At 43.6% G+C, this 16,298-nt stretch overlaps 1 protein-coding gene across 1 annotated transcript in view; it reads left to right on the top strand.

The window, feature by feature from the left end:
- The window catches only part of LOC309349255 (uncharacterized protein), a 43,361-nt gene extending 27,380 nt beyond the window's left edge, over positions 1–15,981 (top strand). Inside the window, exons 14-22 of the mRNA XM_081875000.1 lie at positions 800–942; positions 2,096–2,263; positions 2,859–3,260; positions 10,764–10,934; positions 11,170–11,307; positions 13,090–13,207; positions 13,305–13,447; positions 13,726–13,893; positions 14,878–15,981. Of these exons, the coding sequence (XP_081731126.1) occupies positions 800–942; positions 2,096–2,263; positions 2,859–3,260; positions 10,764–10,934; positions 11,170–11,307; positions 13,090–13,207; positions 13,305–13,447; positions 13,726–13,893; positions 14,878–15,282 (1,856 nt within the window). The 3' untranslated portion in view covers positions 15,283–15,981. The remainder of the gene's footprint in view (positions 1–799; positions 943–2,095; positions 2,264–2,858; positions 3,261–10,763; positions 10,935–11,169; positions 11,308–13,089; positions 13,208–13,304; positions 13,448–13,725; positions 13,894–14,877) is intronic.
- Positions 15,982–16,298: the final 317 nt, after the last annotated feature.

The raw sequence follows: 16,298 nt of genomic DNA, 5'->3' as shown, positions 1-16,298 counted from the left end.
TCTGATGCACCTGTGAGATCAGAAGCTTGAACTTCCAGTTGGGATTAACCGTGGGTTAGTGTGTTATCCAAACCCTGAACCATGGTTAATCTTTACTATAGTCAGCTGAAACAAATCAGCTTCAAAAAGTGCAGTTTATGTTTCAACTAAAGATCTCTGCTTGTCTGAGTTTAGTTGATACAGCAAGTTGCAGTAATCTAAATAAAAGCTTCTTAACTCCTCCTTGGAGGTACACCGGGGGCAAGGGAAGCGCATGAAACTGAGGTTTGCTAAAGCTAGTTCTACATCCGAATCGTCCCATTTGTACAGGAAACCATGTACAATTTCAATGTAAATGTATTTGAGGAACCGACACATTTTTCTGAGGTTTTTTTTTTTTTTTTTTAAAGAACTGACTTTCTGGGCATAATGTGCAATCCCTAGCTGCTTAAATACTGAAATCCATTTGTTCTATTTAGTTTCTCCCTGTAATGGCTTAATAATTGGTTCCCATCATGCTAGCTGCTTCCCCTTTGCAGCTCCAAGTAATATTCATGCAGGTGAATCAGCCAGCTAGAGCCTGGGTCTGGGAAAAGCAAGGTTCTTTAATGACAGAAATTCACTTTTCCATTTCATCTGAAGAACCCACAAGCCATGGGGAAAGCAGTCGTGAGATTTATAGCAGAACTGGGAAAGAGTTCAGATGAGCGACTCCTAGGCTTGACTCAGAACAACAGCATTCCTTTTAGAGCCATATCCTATTTGTATAGCAACACTGGGATGCCAATACATTAACAACACCCTTCTTTTTTTCCAAAAGACAAAATCAAGAATCTTCTGCCTAAAGATTCGGTTGGTGCTCAAACAGCACTGGTCATAGTAAATGCCATTTACTTCAAAGGAAAGTGGGAGAAAAGATTTGAGAAAGCAAACACTACTGAGAAGCCTTTCAGACTGAGTAAGGTACGCATGTGTTAATAAAATAAAAGGTGTGTTTTTCCATGAATGTGACACATTCTGCTGGTATCATTTCTCTGTAAAATTATTCAGAGCTCTGTGCACAAGGAAAACCACTAAATGTTTATATTAAGAAAGAGAATTGTGGGTTTATTCTTGGTTTGAGAGTGTTGTTGTTAATTGAGTATATCTCTTGAAAAGCTACAGTGCAATTCTAAACATGTCTATCCAGAAGTAAGTCCTACTGATTTCAATGAGGGCTTGCTCCCAGGTAAAGCGTGTTTTAGATTGTGGCTTTATTCTTATTAAACTTAAAAAGTTGCTACTGTAATGAATTCTGCTTAAATCTGGCATTGTGACTTATGCCTACCTTAATTGCTACTAATATGATGGTGAAACTTGGTTGGGGGGAATAAACATGTTATGATATAGCACTCTGAATTAAAGTGGCCAGGAGCAAAGCAAAATATAGTGAAACAAGTAGGATTCAAACACAGAAGGACTGTGCACCAGCAGATGCTCTCACCGCTATCCAAAGAATTACCAGTGCAGCAGAAAACCCTGATGTCACCCACTCAACCACACTCCCTCTGCACCTTTTGGACTAATCTAAAGCCACCTCAGATTGCCCAGGGTTAGATCTACATTGCCTTGTTTAATGTTATTAAAATGATACCAGGTATATCATTCTAAAACAGGGCATACTTGTAAATCAAAGTGTTTCTTACCTTTGTCCCCCCCCCCCCATCAAAACACTGTCTCCCTACTGCTGGTTGTTCTGTAGTGCCACCTGGTGTCCCATTTTTAATAAAACATTATGAACATAAAAAGTAGAGTGTCATGTGTCCAAATACGTTAGGAAAACCATTCCTTAACGTTAAAAACCATGTGTGTAGATCTGCCCCAGGTTTAGATACGAGTGCTTGTTTTTAGCTTTTCAGTGCTGCCCCCTGGTGGAAACAACACTATTCCATTGTTCTCATTCTCATAACAACCCCCCCCCAAAGAAAAGTAATGAGGGGTGGGATGGGAAGTTGCCCATGTTTGAGAGAGAAAGGCCCTTTATTTAGTTTTAATTCTTCAAGCATTAAGTCTCTGACACATCTGAATGGCAGTTCATTTCAGTTGGGAAAAGGATCACATGTGTTTTTTATTACAGACCCAGTCAAAGCCTGTGCAAATGATGTTTCTAAAAGGTACATTGCCAACCTTCTACATTGATATCCTGAGGGTTCGTATTCTTGAGCTCCCATATGAGAACAATGATGTCAGCATGTTCATCATGCTTCCAGACGACATCGAAGATGAGTCGACTGGTCTGGAAATGGTAAAACACTTGCTTTCATGTCTCCAGAGACTGTTAGACATTTCATTTCATCCCTAAATAAATCAGGGGTGGGGAAATCTGTGAGCCTCCAAAATGTTCCTGGACAACATTTGGACAGAGATGGTGGGGTGGGGGGTTGTAGTTCACTAGCACATAGAGGACCACAATTTCCTCACCCCTGATTTATATAAACAGAGATAGACGCACAAAACATTGTCTGATTTTTCCCGCATTTTCACACCCACCTCCATACATTTAAAGCACATGACTTTGAGGCATTCTCAAAGTAAAGGAAGGATTGAACTCTAATTAATAAGAGTACGCACAGACTCTGGGAAGGGTGCGTATAATAATATCTGTCTCCACCCTTCAGCCCAGGCCCACAACCTTTCCCAGTCTTCAAACATTATTTATGTCCCACATCACTTGCCTTTTCTCCTTGCATCACATTCCCTAGCAAAGTAAACAGCAGGCTTTGTTTCGAAAGCCCTCATAACTTTGTGGTGAGAAGAGTTACTGGTTGTAGGGTTGTTGTTTTTAAGAGTCACTTTTGTTTTCATTTTGCTGTCTAACTTGCTTTATTATACGACCACAGCTGGAAAAAGAACTAACATATGAGAGATTGTCGATATGGACGAGTTCGGATATGATGCAGAAAAGGAAGGTGGAGCTTCACTTACCAAGGCTCAAACTGGAAGAGAGTTTCGACCTCAAGTCCACCCTAAGCAGTATGGGGATGAAGGATGCTTTCATTCCAGACCAAGCTAACTTCTTGGGAATGTCAAAAAAAGGCGACTTGGCTTTGTCAGAGGTGTATCACAAGTCCTTTGTGGAGATCAATGAAGAGGGCACTGAGGCAGCAGCTGCCTCAGCAGCCACCATTGTAATAAGGTCATCTCAGAAGCCCATAAAATTCGAAGCAAACCATCCTTTTATCTTCTTTATCAAGCACAAGGCAACAAAAAACACCCTCTTCTTGGGCAGATTCTCTTCTCCATAGAATGTGGTTGCCAATGTAATGAACCTACCAGTACCTCCCATGGTAAACACACCCTCAAAAATAAAAAATGCATAAGAGAACTTCTTGCCCTTCCTGCCAAGTTAATGTTGACACTGCCTTTGCCTCTCTTTCTCTCCTCTGCCAACAACCATTTTGTGTCATGCCACATGCCCCATGGCAGCCATTTTGTGAATGTCGCCATAGCAGTTTCTCAAAATTCCAAACGTCCTCCTTGGCCCAAAAAGGTTGTCAATCTGAGTATAAATGGTTAGGAGCAGGCTGAAATGCCATAGGCCTCACATTTAGGCCTAATGCTGTTTTAGGCATAACCTATATAAGCTTTTCTGCCTTCCTTCTGTTGCCCAAATCTGTCTCTGTACATGACTGTCCCTAAATGCCAGTCATCATTGTCTGTAAAACATGCATTTTAAAGCAATAAATTAATTTTTGAAAATTACTGTACTTTTCCGTGTATTGGATGAGCTTTTCTTCAGATAAAAGAATCTCTCAAATTGGGGGCCGTCTTATACATGGGTAGTGCTGAGTGGGGACATGGGATTGGTGACTGGCACAGAGCATTTCAGTGGCAATTTTGGCTGATGATTGGTTGCTGCATCAAGGGCTGCTCTTAATTTGGTGCTGCCTTGTCAACTGGGCAGGTGATTTGCGGTTGCTTTTCGCCTGTGGGCAGAAGATGTATGTCTTCTGCGGGGTGCGCGACTGTTTTCGTTGGACCGGTGGGTGAGCGTTTATCATTAACCCCCCTCTCCCAAAACAGCTTAAAAACTGTGGGCAATCCTCCTCCCCCAAAAGCTCAACAATTCTGGGCAATCTCCCCCCATTTTCTAAATTTTGAGTCCACCAAAATAGGAGGCGTCTTATACACGGAATGTGGTATGTTTCCACTATGCAAAACAATAGTGTTTTAAAACGCTTATCCTCTCTCCCTGTGCCACATGACATGGAGTACAGCCCACTTGCATTAAAATAATTGACAACTGTCAGGGGTTCAGGGAGAGAGGCGCAGATGAGGGAGGAGACAGAGAGTGAGGGGGAAGGATTCCAGAGTGACGAGGAAGAGGATGACAATGACCCAAGATTGTCCATGAGTCCGTCCAGTGAATCGGAGGACTCCCAAAAGGGAGCCCCTCTGGTCAAGCCAAGGGAAGCTAGAGGGGGAAGCAGTCAGGAGCAGGGAAACGAAGGGGGAACCCCCAGTGGGAGTTGGAGAGCGAGACCGGCTGCTCCGCTGGAACGGAGTGAGGGGGGAGGAGTGACCAGTGTGTCAGAAGGAGCAGAACAGGAAGCAGAGAGGGGAAGGAGATCAGGGCAAGATGTCCTGCCGGAAGGGGAGGAAAGTAGTATCGAGGGCAGTGTAACTGTCGAAGGGAAGGTCAGGAGCAACGTACGCGCGCCAAGTTCAAAATGGGAGGCGCGCGGAAATGAAGAGAGTCCTGGGGAGGAGCCTGGTCCCAAAGCCCGAAGGAGGGGGGAGGAGGCGGCAGAGGATTCAGCCTCTGGAGAGTCCCGAAGGGAGAGAACACAGGGGGGCAGAAAGACCCTGCGGAAAAGGAAAGAGAGAAAGAGGTGGACCAGTACAAGCCTCTTAAACTGGTGTAGAGGGGGGACCGACTCAGAGGGGACTTCAGCGGTCTAAGGGTAACAGACGTAGAGTCACGGAGCTCGGATGTGAAGCTAATAATGTTCTTCAATAAAAGCTTTTGTACATAAGCTGGAGCGGACTTTGGTCTCTTGTGAGCTGGGACCACGGGTGACTCTGACAACAACGTTCCTATTTATTTTTATATATATATTCATCATCTCACCAGCTGGTTAGTACAAAGAAAGAGCAATTAGATGGAACCTGTTCCAAACTGGGGGATATATTACAGACCATAGCTGTCAACTTTTCTCTTTTCTTGCGAGGAATCCTGTTTGGAATAAGGTAATTTCCCTTAAAAAGGGGGAAATGTTGACAGCTATGTTACAGACCAGTTGAGACAGTATGCTGCACTTGGGAAATGCATGCAAAATCCAGAGGCTTCTGGGAGAAAGTCCTTTGACAAGTTCTAATTGACTCAAGTCTCTGCTCTGCAGAAATGGTTAATGTTCCTATACATATTTTCTTCAAGCGTTGTGATCTGAGTTCTCCTTCTGCATCACTGATAGGCACATTCCGGTACTTCTGATTCCTCACAGCTCGCTTGCATTTCAGGCATTAGAAGTTTGCCCTCTGCATTTATGCACCAACTGTCCATTATGCTTAACCTTACTCAGTTGCAACACAGCATCACCAAGGGTCAGGATCAGGGGCGCCGACTTATAAAAAATATTGGGGGGGCCCATACCGGGGTCCTGCCCCGGGAAGTTTCCTAAATTTTAGATGAAAATTAGTGAGTCTTAAAGTTTTTTTAAAGTATTTTAGAGTCATATGATCAACATTAGAACCCCGAAAACTCGACTCTCTATAACTCCACACTCCGGGAAACTCGACAAGCCTGAAACACTTTTTGGCTTTGAAAAAAGAAACAAAACATAAACACGCACGGTATTTTCGTAAAAAGCTAATTTAATTTACAGTAACAATTATGCTTATAGACTATTACAGAGCAGTGAATATATAGCTCTGAAAAGACTGAAATGATATTTAAATAAATCCTAAACTATCATTAAAAGAATAAAACATAAAATATTGCTGTCGCACAGTAATAGCACTTTGATTAATAAGTGAAATAGCTAATTTAAGCTTACTTTGAATAAGGCTGAGGGTTCATTAAATAAAAATAATATCTCAAAGTTAATGCTTTAATACAGTTAATAAAGTTAATACAGTATGCCTAATACTGTATGTAAATACTGTAATACTGTATGTAAATAACGGGCTTTAATTGGGTCTTACACCTTAAAAATATTTAAGTATTTGAAAATAACTAATACAGTACTATAGTAATATAGAAATACAGTACTAAACTAGTACTAATATTTCGAAACTGAAAATTTAACATTCTGTATGTATTTAATTCTCTATTTTATAAAGATTTTTAATATCTGACAGTGAGTTTGGAGTAGCCCAATGCAAAAATCCTGAGGATCCATGTGGATCCATGCTTTGTAACCACGTTTTTGCACCACTGTGACCCTAGGCAACAGTGGGTGCGTGATTTTTTGGTGCAAGATGTAGCCATGGACATGCTATGTGATCTGATGGTGAATTTGGGGTGACCCAATGCAAAAATCCTGTGGATGCGTGCTTTGTAACCACGTTTTTGCACCATTGTGGCCCCAGGCCACAGTGGGTGAGTGATTTTTTTGGTGCAGGCTGTAGCCATGGACATTTAATGTGATCTGATGGTGAATTTGGGGTGACCCAATGCAAAAATCCTGAGGATCCATGTGGATCCGTGCTTTGTCACCACGTTTTAAATGGGGAGGGAAGGAAAAACACAGAAGGGACAAGAAGCACAAGAAGCACAAGAGGGGTGTGCGGAGAAGCAGCGGGCTAAGAATGCAGGGGAGGAGTTTAACGGGGTGGGGGGGAGGAAAGGAAGGCAAAAGTCCCCGTCCCCCCAAGCCAGCCCTCTCTCTCTCTCTCCCATCTGCATGTTTTTTCGGCTGCCTGCGAGTCCCTAGAGCACGGAGAGGAGGAGGTGGTGGGCTGGAGCCTGCACGCAGTGTGACTAGGAAAGAATTAGAAGGAAGGACTGGATCCTTTCCTTAACCCTCTGCTTGCCAGGAGGGCAGGGGATTCCCTGCTCTTTGTTGAGTTTGAGCAAACGCAGCAACAGAAGCGGGTGGGCAGTAAGACCCTGAGGCAGAATGCAGGAAAGCAGCAGCTTCTGCCTTCCCTCCTCCCGACCGCCCGATCTTATTTTTGCCTGATTTTTGCCCCTGCGCTCCGGCTCCAGGGACCACACATTCGCTCAATAACACGCACAGACATTTCCCCTTACTTTTTAGGAGAAAAAATCTGCGTGTTATAGAGCGAAATTTACGGTAATAATTTTCTTAAATTATTGGAGGGGGGGCGGAGCCCCCCAAACGAATTTTTGAGGGGGCTTGGGCCCCCTCAGGCCCCATGGAGTCGGCGCCTATGGTCAGAATCCTAACTGGTATCCGTCCTCGTTTCCCAATAGCAATGGTCTTAGAAACTATAGCGGGATCTCCTTCTCAGGCCTCAACATGGTTCTAACAGGGCATCATAATCTCACCCAGGTAGTCTGACCTTTGTTTTAAGCATCATAATTGTGTGTATTGGGCAAAAAAATTGAAGGCATAAATATCATTTATTGCCCAGGTTCCCCACATGGTTAACAACAATCTGGACACTTTCAGTAGATCAAATAGTGTCCCACAGTGCTTTCATTTGAAGAGATGGGACTCCTTCAACACTCCTCATGAACTCACTCTTATGGGCAGGACACCCAAATCCCAACACTTCTCTGGAATAGTCCACAGTTTAATCACCACATACCCAGAGATTCCTCTGAACTGTACAAGCTTACCCAATCTTTCCGGAGAATATTGCAGTCCTCAAAAAATCAGACTGGATGTTCCCATCCTTCACCCAGCATGCCCGGGGAAAATATATTTCAACACTCACTATTGCCAGAAGGATTCAAGCCTGCATATCTATAATATATACCTCAAAGAAACCAATCTCACCCTAAGATCATAGTGGTTCCTTGGTTTACAGAAGTACGTGTGTCGTCTCTTTTTTCAGGTTGTATTTTCTAGGGATCAATTCCATTTGTTGCGAGACATTCGTGTTCATAGAATAACCCTAGGCTCCCCGCACGCACAACCTCTCTTACCACCAAGGAAATGCAATAAATCAGTGTTATGTATTGGGTTTAACACATTTTATGTTACAAGGTGCATTCTAACCAATCGCAGAAGCGTTGGTAGATGAACACATAGCTGTCAACCTTCCCCTTTTTTTGCGGGAAATTCCCTTATTCCAGCACCATTTCCCGCTGCTATCCGGGATTGTTAGATATGCCGTAGACTGTCCCCGGGACAGGTGAAGCTGCTGATCCTTTATTTTCGAGGCTGCTGATCCCTTATTTTCCAATCTAAAAGTTGACAGCTATGGCAAGTAAGCGCATGCTCTTTCAACTGTCAAACTGTCAACGGTCAGTTCATGCTGGGGATTATCATCGTGTTGTCCAGTCAGTTTGGTTCTTGTGTTCCTATGAGTGAGCTGTTGTCACTGAGAAATGCTGAATAAACTTACACTGCCTTGGGCTTCTGACTTTTCCCGAACATTTAACTATCAGCGGATAGAAAGAGGATCTATCCAAGCGACGCCGACACTAAGTAAAAGAATATAAGCTTTACCCTATGACTGCATTGTTTGTATTAATGTCAGGCTTCCCTACTCGCAATTAAGCTTGCATGAAGGCGCCGCTACTCGGGAGTAAGCCTGCGGGGATTACTTCTCCTGCGCCTACAACCAGCGCGAGCAGGGCGCAATTGCGCTTTCGCAGCGCCACGTTCCTGCTCCGATAGGCTTCTCCGTTTCTGGAAAAAGCAGGCGGCGATGGGGGAAAAGGCGTGCCGCCCGGCAAAGGCAACGGGCAGCGGCTTCGTTTCCTCCTCCTGGGCATGTGCGAGCTGGAAGGAAGGAGCGCCTCCCCTGCCTGGACGGGATGGTTTCGTACCTCCTACTCGGGTTTCCCGTCGCCACTCGGTGCCTCTCTTTGCTCGCAGCCGGAGCCCTTCCTGCGATCCGGGCGTAACAGCCGCGCGCATTTCTCCCGGTACAGTCCTCTTCTCTTTGGGTTGCCATTTGTCTCTGTTGCGTGTCCTTTAAAAGAAGGGGGGGGGGTTTCCTGATGTTGTCTGGGACTTCCTTTGTTGAGGAAGTAATTAATCTGGGAGGGTCTCAGGGTGTTGTCACCTGTGGGACCTGCACTTCTGTGCACACTTCTGTCCTTTGAACAGCTGCACGACACAGGCAGAAATTTAATAGGTGCGGCTTTCCATACTGTGTTTCTCTACTGGGAAAGGCTTCACCTGCAGGATTTCTGCCTGCTGCACTCAGCTGTTAGCGCACAGGAGCTTTGCAAGGGGGGCGGGCAGGAGAGATATTGTATACTTCCTCCCCAGTCTTTAGGAATAGGCAGAAGGTAGCAGAAGATCTGAATTGCACCCACTGCTACACCTTTCAAACTGAAACAGGTCTTGGCCACGTTCTCCCCACCATCTGTAAGAGCATCCAGATTCTGTCCAGAAGAGCACACAGAGTACGTCAACAAACAAACCCTCTTCCCTGGGGACTTATGGTATTGTGTTAGGGTTAGGTTTGATGAAGTGAACATGCGACCAAAGTTGTTGAGTTTTTTAGGATGGAAGTTGCTGAGCTTTTTAAGGATTTTACCCCAGGACATAAACTGCCACAGGGGCCACATCAGGCCCCCAACACAGACTTTGGACTTGCCTGCCCTAATGCATATTGGTAGAAGGAGTTTTGAAACATTTGTACATCTTAGCATCAGTAGTCACAATATAGTTATAAAAGCATCAAACAGGACTTCATGCAAGCTTGATCCCGTTCTCAGGACTCGGTTTATCAAACATAGACTTAATTGCGAAAGTCAGGCTATTACAGCTGTTGGCTTGCTAACTTAATTCTGCAACCTGAGGCTTTAATAGTCCTGTTTTTGAGGCTAGAATTATGCAGTGGGGAGGGATAACAGGCTCTCAAATGATGCTTTCCCTCCCTCTATTTCTTTTTATGTCCCAAAGGGAGTAATGTGGCATGTAAGATGCAATAGACTTGTAATTTAAAGCTGATCTTCTTAGAAATCAAGTGAGGGCAAATGTTATTCTCTTCCTGGGCATTTTTGCAAATTACTGTCTGCTGGCCATTGCTTTCATCTAAAGAAATGTAGCATGTGATTGACGGTTCCTTTGTGGGCTGAAGCCCCACCACCAGAAAATAGTGGGTGGGTGGCATTTTGGAGAGCATGAAAATGGTCAAAAGTAGGAATTGCAGGTTGATATGTCATTAGGAGGCAGGTGGCGCTGTGGGTAAAACCTCAGTGTCTAGGGCTTGCCGATCGCATGGTCGGCGGTTCGAATCCCCGTGGCGGGGTGAGCTCCCTTCCTTCGGTCCCAGCACCTGCCCACCTAGCAGTTCGAAAGCACCCCTAAGTGCAAGTAGATAAATAGGTACCGCTTTATAGCAGGAAGATAACGGCGTTTCCGTGTGCTGCTCTGGTGCCGGTTCGCCAGAACAGCTTTGTCACGCTGGCCACGTGACCCGGAAGTGTCTTCGGACAGCGCTGGCCCCCGGCCTCTTAAGTGAGATGGGCGCACAACCCTAGAGTCGGACACGACTGGCCTGTACGGGCAGGGGTACCTTTACCTTTATGTCATTAGGACACATGTGTGGGATCTGAACACAAATGCTTAGGTTTGGTTTTTTTCTTGTAAAAGTGACCTCCGAGCGGACAGACTGGATGACTGTCTTCTCTGTGCTTGTTTCGTAGGTTATAAGACATGGACCGCCTCACTGCAGCAAACAGTGCCTTTGCCCTCAATCTGTTCAAGAAGCTAAGTCAAAATGATAATACAGCGAACATGTTTTTTTCTCCTTTGAGCATTTCTTCTGCTTTGACAATGGTCTCTCTGGGTGCGGCAGGGAACACTGCAGCCCAAATGGCAAAGGTATTTCCAGATAAATGCTATTAAGGGGAGGGGGGAGCTTGACTTTTTCCTCCATGCATGGTGCTTCCTTTTCTTTGTAGCAGGTCAGGCTGAAATATGCATTTACAGTATTTCACTCTCTTGTTTGCTGAAAGGCATGGATTTTTCAACTAATACAGTTTTTAAGGAGTACGTAGATAAATGTATTTAAATTACTGTACTTAACATTATCCGTTAACCATTTATTGTCTTACAGGTGCTGTCTGTGACCAACGACGTCGAGTTTCACCAGGGATACGAGAAACTTATTTCTGAAATCAACAAGCCAGACACCAAGTACTTGCTTAAGCTAGCCAACAGGCTATTTGGAGAAACATCCTATGAGTTTATTTCAGTAAGTTACACGGTTTACAAATATGCTAGAGAACAGGAAGTGGTCTCTGTTCAGATAGTGAATCACAGTGGCGTAGCGTGGGGGGTGCAGGGGGGGCCGGCCGCACCGGGCGCAACATCTGGAGGTTAGGGTTAGGGGGCGCAAATCCACAGGTTAGGGGGCGCAAATCCACGGGTTAGGGGGCGCAAATTACTTGCCTTGCCCCGGGTGCTGACAACCCACGCTACGCCACTGGTGAACCGTGTTCTGTCGCAGATCAGAAACACAGCTAAGCACTCACTATCCCTTCTGTACTTTCCAGTAAAACCTTCCATCAAACTGAAAGGGACATTTGAATTAGCAGCAGTGATCAGCTTGAGTCCAGGTGGCAGGTTGTACCAGCCAATCTACTTGGTGGATAGATTCATTTCTTTCTCTTTTCCCCTGTCCTTACTTGGCACCAGGACATTAGCTGGGATAATAATAATAATAATAATAATAATAATAATAATAATAATTTATACCCTGCCCATATGGCTGGGTTTCCCCAGGCACTCTATGCAGCTCCCAGCAGAACATTAAAACAGAAGAAAACTACAAACATTAAAAACTTCCCTAAACAGGTCTGCCTTCTGATGTTTCTAAAAGTCATATAGTTGTTTATTTCCTTGACATCTGATGGAAGGGTGTTCCAAAGGGCAGATGCCATTACCGAGAAGGCCGTCTGCCTGGTTCCCTGTAACCTCACTTCTCGCAGGGAGGGAACCACCAGAAGGCCCTCAGCGTCCGGGCTGAACGATGGGGATGGAGACGCTCCTTCAACTATACATAGCCGAGGATTTTTAGGGCTTTAAAGGTCAGCTCCAACACTTCTGACTTGTGCATGGAAACATACTGGGAACCGATGTAGGTCTTTCAGGACGGGTGTTATACTGTCTCGTCGGCCACTCTGAAGATGCACCTCTTTACCCTATGGCCTATGTGTTTTCAGGACCCAGGCATTTGCTGTGATTTTTTAATATATGTAATACGTACAGAATTTTAAATTGTTGTAATCTGCCATGGGACCTGGAAGGCAAAATCCCCCAGCGTTTGCACAAAGAGTTCACAGACCAGCACTGCTGCATTTCCCCATCTGTTTATGGGCCTTTGAATCCAGGCCATTATAGAGAAATGTGTGTTGATTTTATGACATGCTTGTGAGCTTCCTGGGACAGAATGTTAGACTAAGAGGAGCTTTTGCTAGATCAAGCCAAGAGGATAATTACATTAAAAAAACAACTGTAATACAACAGGTAGTTGGCACTTTCCAAAGAGTAACCAAATTTGGAGACAAATAAGTATTGCTTATGTAACGTATTTTCCTCCATAGAGGAATGGAAAGAAAAAAACACATTGGAATTCATTATCCGCCTGCATTGAGCAGGATTGATACAGGGGCAAATCTTGGTAAGCATTTAGCATCCTGCATATGGACCTTTCATGTAGGACTCTCATATATAAGAATAAGACAAGGATTGCTATGTGTATTCTTGAGCAAAAGCAGTTTGTTTGGATCCGGTTCAGTTTATCTGTTTTGGCTGATAGTAATCTATTGCACATGCTATGAGCTTTTTCTTATCAACTGAAGTTAAATTAAGCATCTGCATACGTGTTTCACATCTTTCGGTAGTTGAAAAAGGAAGAAACATCCTTCTCTCCCCCTTTTCTGTGGAACAAAACCTGAATGAAATCAAAGTTTGTGTGCATATGATATATACAGATCCATATATAGCTTTTAATTCTGAAACATATTTGTTTAAGTCATTCATAGACTCCAGCCAGAAATTCTATCAAGCAGGTCTAGAGAAACTAGACTTCATTAAAGCATCAGAGGATTCCAGGAAATACATAAATAACTGGGTGGAAGAACAGACAGCAAGTGAGTAGCAAATTCTTGGGCTTCCATATTGTCTGAGGTTTACTTCTTAAAATATGAGTTTGTGTCTGAAAAATATGTTCTTTAATCCCTCTTCAAGGTAAAATCCAAAATCTGCTCGTCTCAGGAATAATTGACTCCAGTACAAGGCTGGTCTTGGTGAATGCTATCTATTTCAAGGGAAACTGGGCAAATCAGTTCCGCAAAGATCTCACTGAGGAAAGGCCATTCAAAATTAGCAAGGTATGAGGGGGGGAATAATGTGAAGCACATCACTGAGCACACAGTCTTTATCGTTTTGATTAAATTACATACATTGTGATATTTGGAGTGTTCCTCCTTCTGTTTTTTTCTTTCATCAGTTGACCAGGTAGGATTTCCCTTCCCACCATGTCCTAAGGACATTCTTTTGCAGAGAGAACAGAGGATGAACAGTAAACAAGATGCAGAGCAGCTCAAGCAATGCAATAGAGCAATAGAAAAGATTATATGCTTAAAAGGAAATTCTTCTCCATTTGCAGAATGAAAGCAAACCGGTGCAGATGATGTTCAAGAAAGCTAAATTCAACATGACATGGATATCGGAACTTCGCACCAAAATTCTCGAGATTCCTTATGTTGATAACGAGCTCAGCATGATCATCCTGCTTCCTGATGAGATTGCAGATAATTCTACAGGCCTGGAAAAGGTGAGGCATTGTTGCTGAGAATAAAACCATCTAAATTCTTGCCCATAAAAATTGCCCTTGTTGGTACTTGACGAGAGCATTCTAGCTTCCAGCTTCTACATGATTCTTCCAAATGCCCAGTGTAACTTATTATATTGTTGGCATCTGTCTCGGGAGACAATGGAGTGTGCCTCCAGGGGTGAAGTCAAACCACCATGCCAGCAGTGCCGAAATGACCTCCCTGGGGTCAGTGCCGAATTTACGTATAAGCTAAACAAGCTATAGCTTAGGGTCCCACTCTTTTGGGGGCCCCCAAAAAATGTAAAGGAAAAAACTAGATGTACATTTCAAAAATATAAGATAAAAAACAAATAAAATAAAACCTACACACAGCAACAGTGTTTTGTGTTGTATAGACTCCTATAATGTAAGTAATGGGTCCTGCCTGCCAGGCTGCTCCCTAAAATATCACTGGTTTGCTCATTTCTATATATATATGGTGCCTGCATTCTGCATGTGCAAATGGCTTTAGATACCTTTTAGGTCCATAAATTATTATACTGTATAATAGTTTGGAGAATTTTCTTCATTCTTTCAGCTAAAGTATAGGTATACAATTTATAAACATTGTTCAACATGCTAACAGCTTCTAGGAGCCACAGGTGAGAGCTGAGTACAGGGTGGGGAGAACCAAAGGTGGATAAATTACCCCAGAAGGAGCAATATATGTGTAATATAGCTGTTTATATTTCTAAGCACAGTTAAGTCTGTCAGTGTTCTGTCTTATTCAGAAAGATGGAAGGCATAAAAGCAAGTTGAGCAGAAAGAAATTCTACCCGGACAGACAGGGCAATTGTGAAACAAGTTTGTTTAAGTGATGTACATGGAGTCATTTGAGTCACTGTAAATCCAGTGAAAATGGTTTTATGTAAGAAATGTGAGGATTTCTATATGCAGCCAGGATTTCCCTTTTTCCTTGAATGCCTTGTGTTTGTCTTATTTTAGCTGGAGAGAGAAATGACCTATGAGAAACTCAAGGAATGGATTAACCCTGAGAAAATGAACCTAACTGAAGTTCAGCTGTCTCTACCCAAATTTAAACTGGAGGAAAAATACGACTTGAAGCCTGTTCTGAGCAGCATGGGAATGGCTGAGGCGTTTGACCCAAGCAAGGCAGATTTCTCCAGGATGTCTCCCAACAATGACTTGGTTTTGTCTGAGGTTGTTCACAAATCCTTTGTAGAGGTAAACGAAGAGGGAACTGAGGCCGCTGCTGCTACTGCTGCTGTAATGACTAAGCGGTGTGCTAGGATTGTGCCCTGTGTCACAGCCGACCATCCCTTTCTCTTCTTAATTCGGCACAACAAAACACAAAGCCTTCTCTTCTATGGTAGGTTTTGCTCTCCCTGAAGCAAGCTAACTTCTCAGGAATGTCAAAGAAAAGTGACTTGGCTTTGTCAGAGGTGTATCACAAGTCCTTTGTGGAGATCAATGAAGAGGGCATTGAGGCAGCAGCTGCCTCAGCAGCCACCGTTGTAATAAGGTCATCTCAGCATCCCATAAAATTAGAAGCAAACCACCCTTTCATCTTCAAGGCAACAAAAAGCACTTTCTTTGTTGGCAGATTCTCTTTGTCATAGAATGGGGTTGCCAGTGGAGTGAACGCACTGGTACCTCCCATGGTAAACACACTCTCAAAAATAAAAAATGCATAAGAGAACTTCCTGCCAAGTTAATGTTGACACCAGCTTTGCCTCTCTTTCTCTCCTCTGCCGAAAGCCATTTTGTGTTATGCCACACGCCCCATGGCAGCCATTTTGTGACTGGCACCCATAGCAGTTTCTCAAAATTCCAAATTTCCTCATTGTTCCAAAAAGCTTGGCAATCTGAATATAAATGCTTAGGAGCAGGCTGAAATACCACAGGCATCACATTGAGGCCTAATGCTGTTTTAGACATTATCTCTATAAGCTTTTCTGACTTCCTTCTGTTGCCGAAATCTGTCTCTGTACACAAGTGTGCAGCATCACATTCTTAATTCTTCTCTAAATGCCGGTCATCATTGTCTGTAAAACATGCATTTTATAGCAATAAATGTAGTTTTGAAAAGCTCTTATCTTCTCTCCCTGTGCCACATGACACAGAGTGCAGCCCACTTGCATTAAAATAATTGACAACCCTCCTATTTATTTATTTTATATATTCATCATCACACCAGCTGGTTAGTACAAAGAAAGAGCAATTAGATGGAACCTGTTCCAAACTGGAGGATATATTCCGGACCAGTTGGGATAGTATGGGAAATGCATGCAAAATCCAGAGGCTTCTGGGAGAAAGTCCTTTGACAAGTTCTAATTGACTCAAGTCTCTGCTCTGCAGAAATGGTTCATATTCCTATACATATTTTCTTCAAGCGTCGTGATCTG

Source organism: Podarcis erhardii (assembly GCF_964252035.2).
Source record: "Podarcis erhardii genome assembly, chromosome: 8".
Taxonomy (NCBI): Eukaryota; Metazoa; Chordata; class Lepidosauria; order Squamata; family Lacertidae; genus Podarcis; species Podarcis erhardii.
The sequence above is the reverse complement of the archived record's forward strand: the minus strand, read 5'-3'. Positions and strand labels throughout refer to the sequence as shown.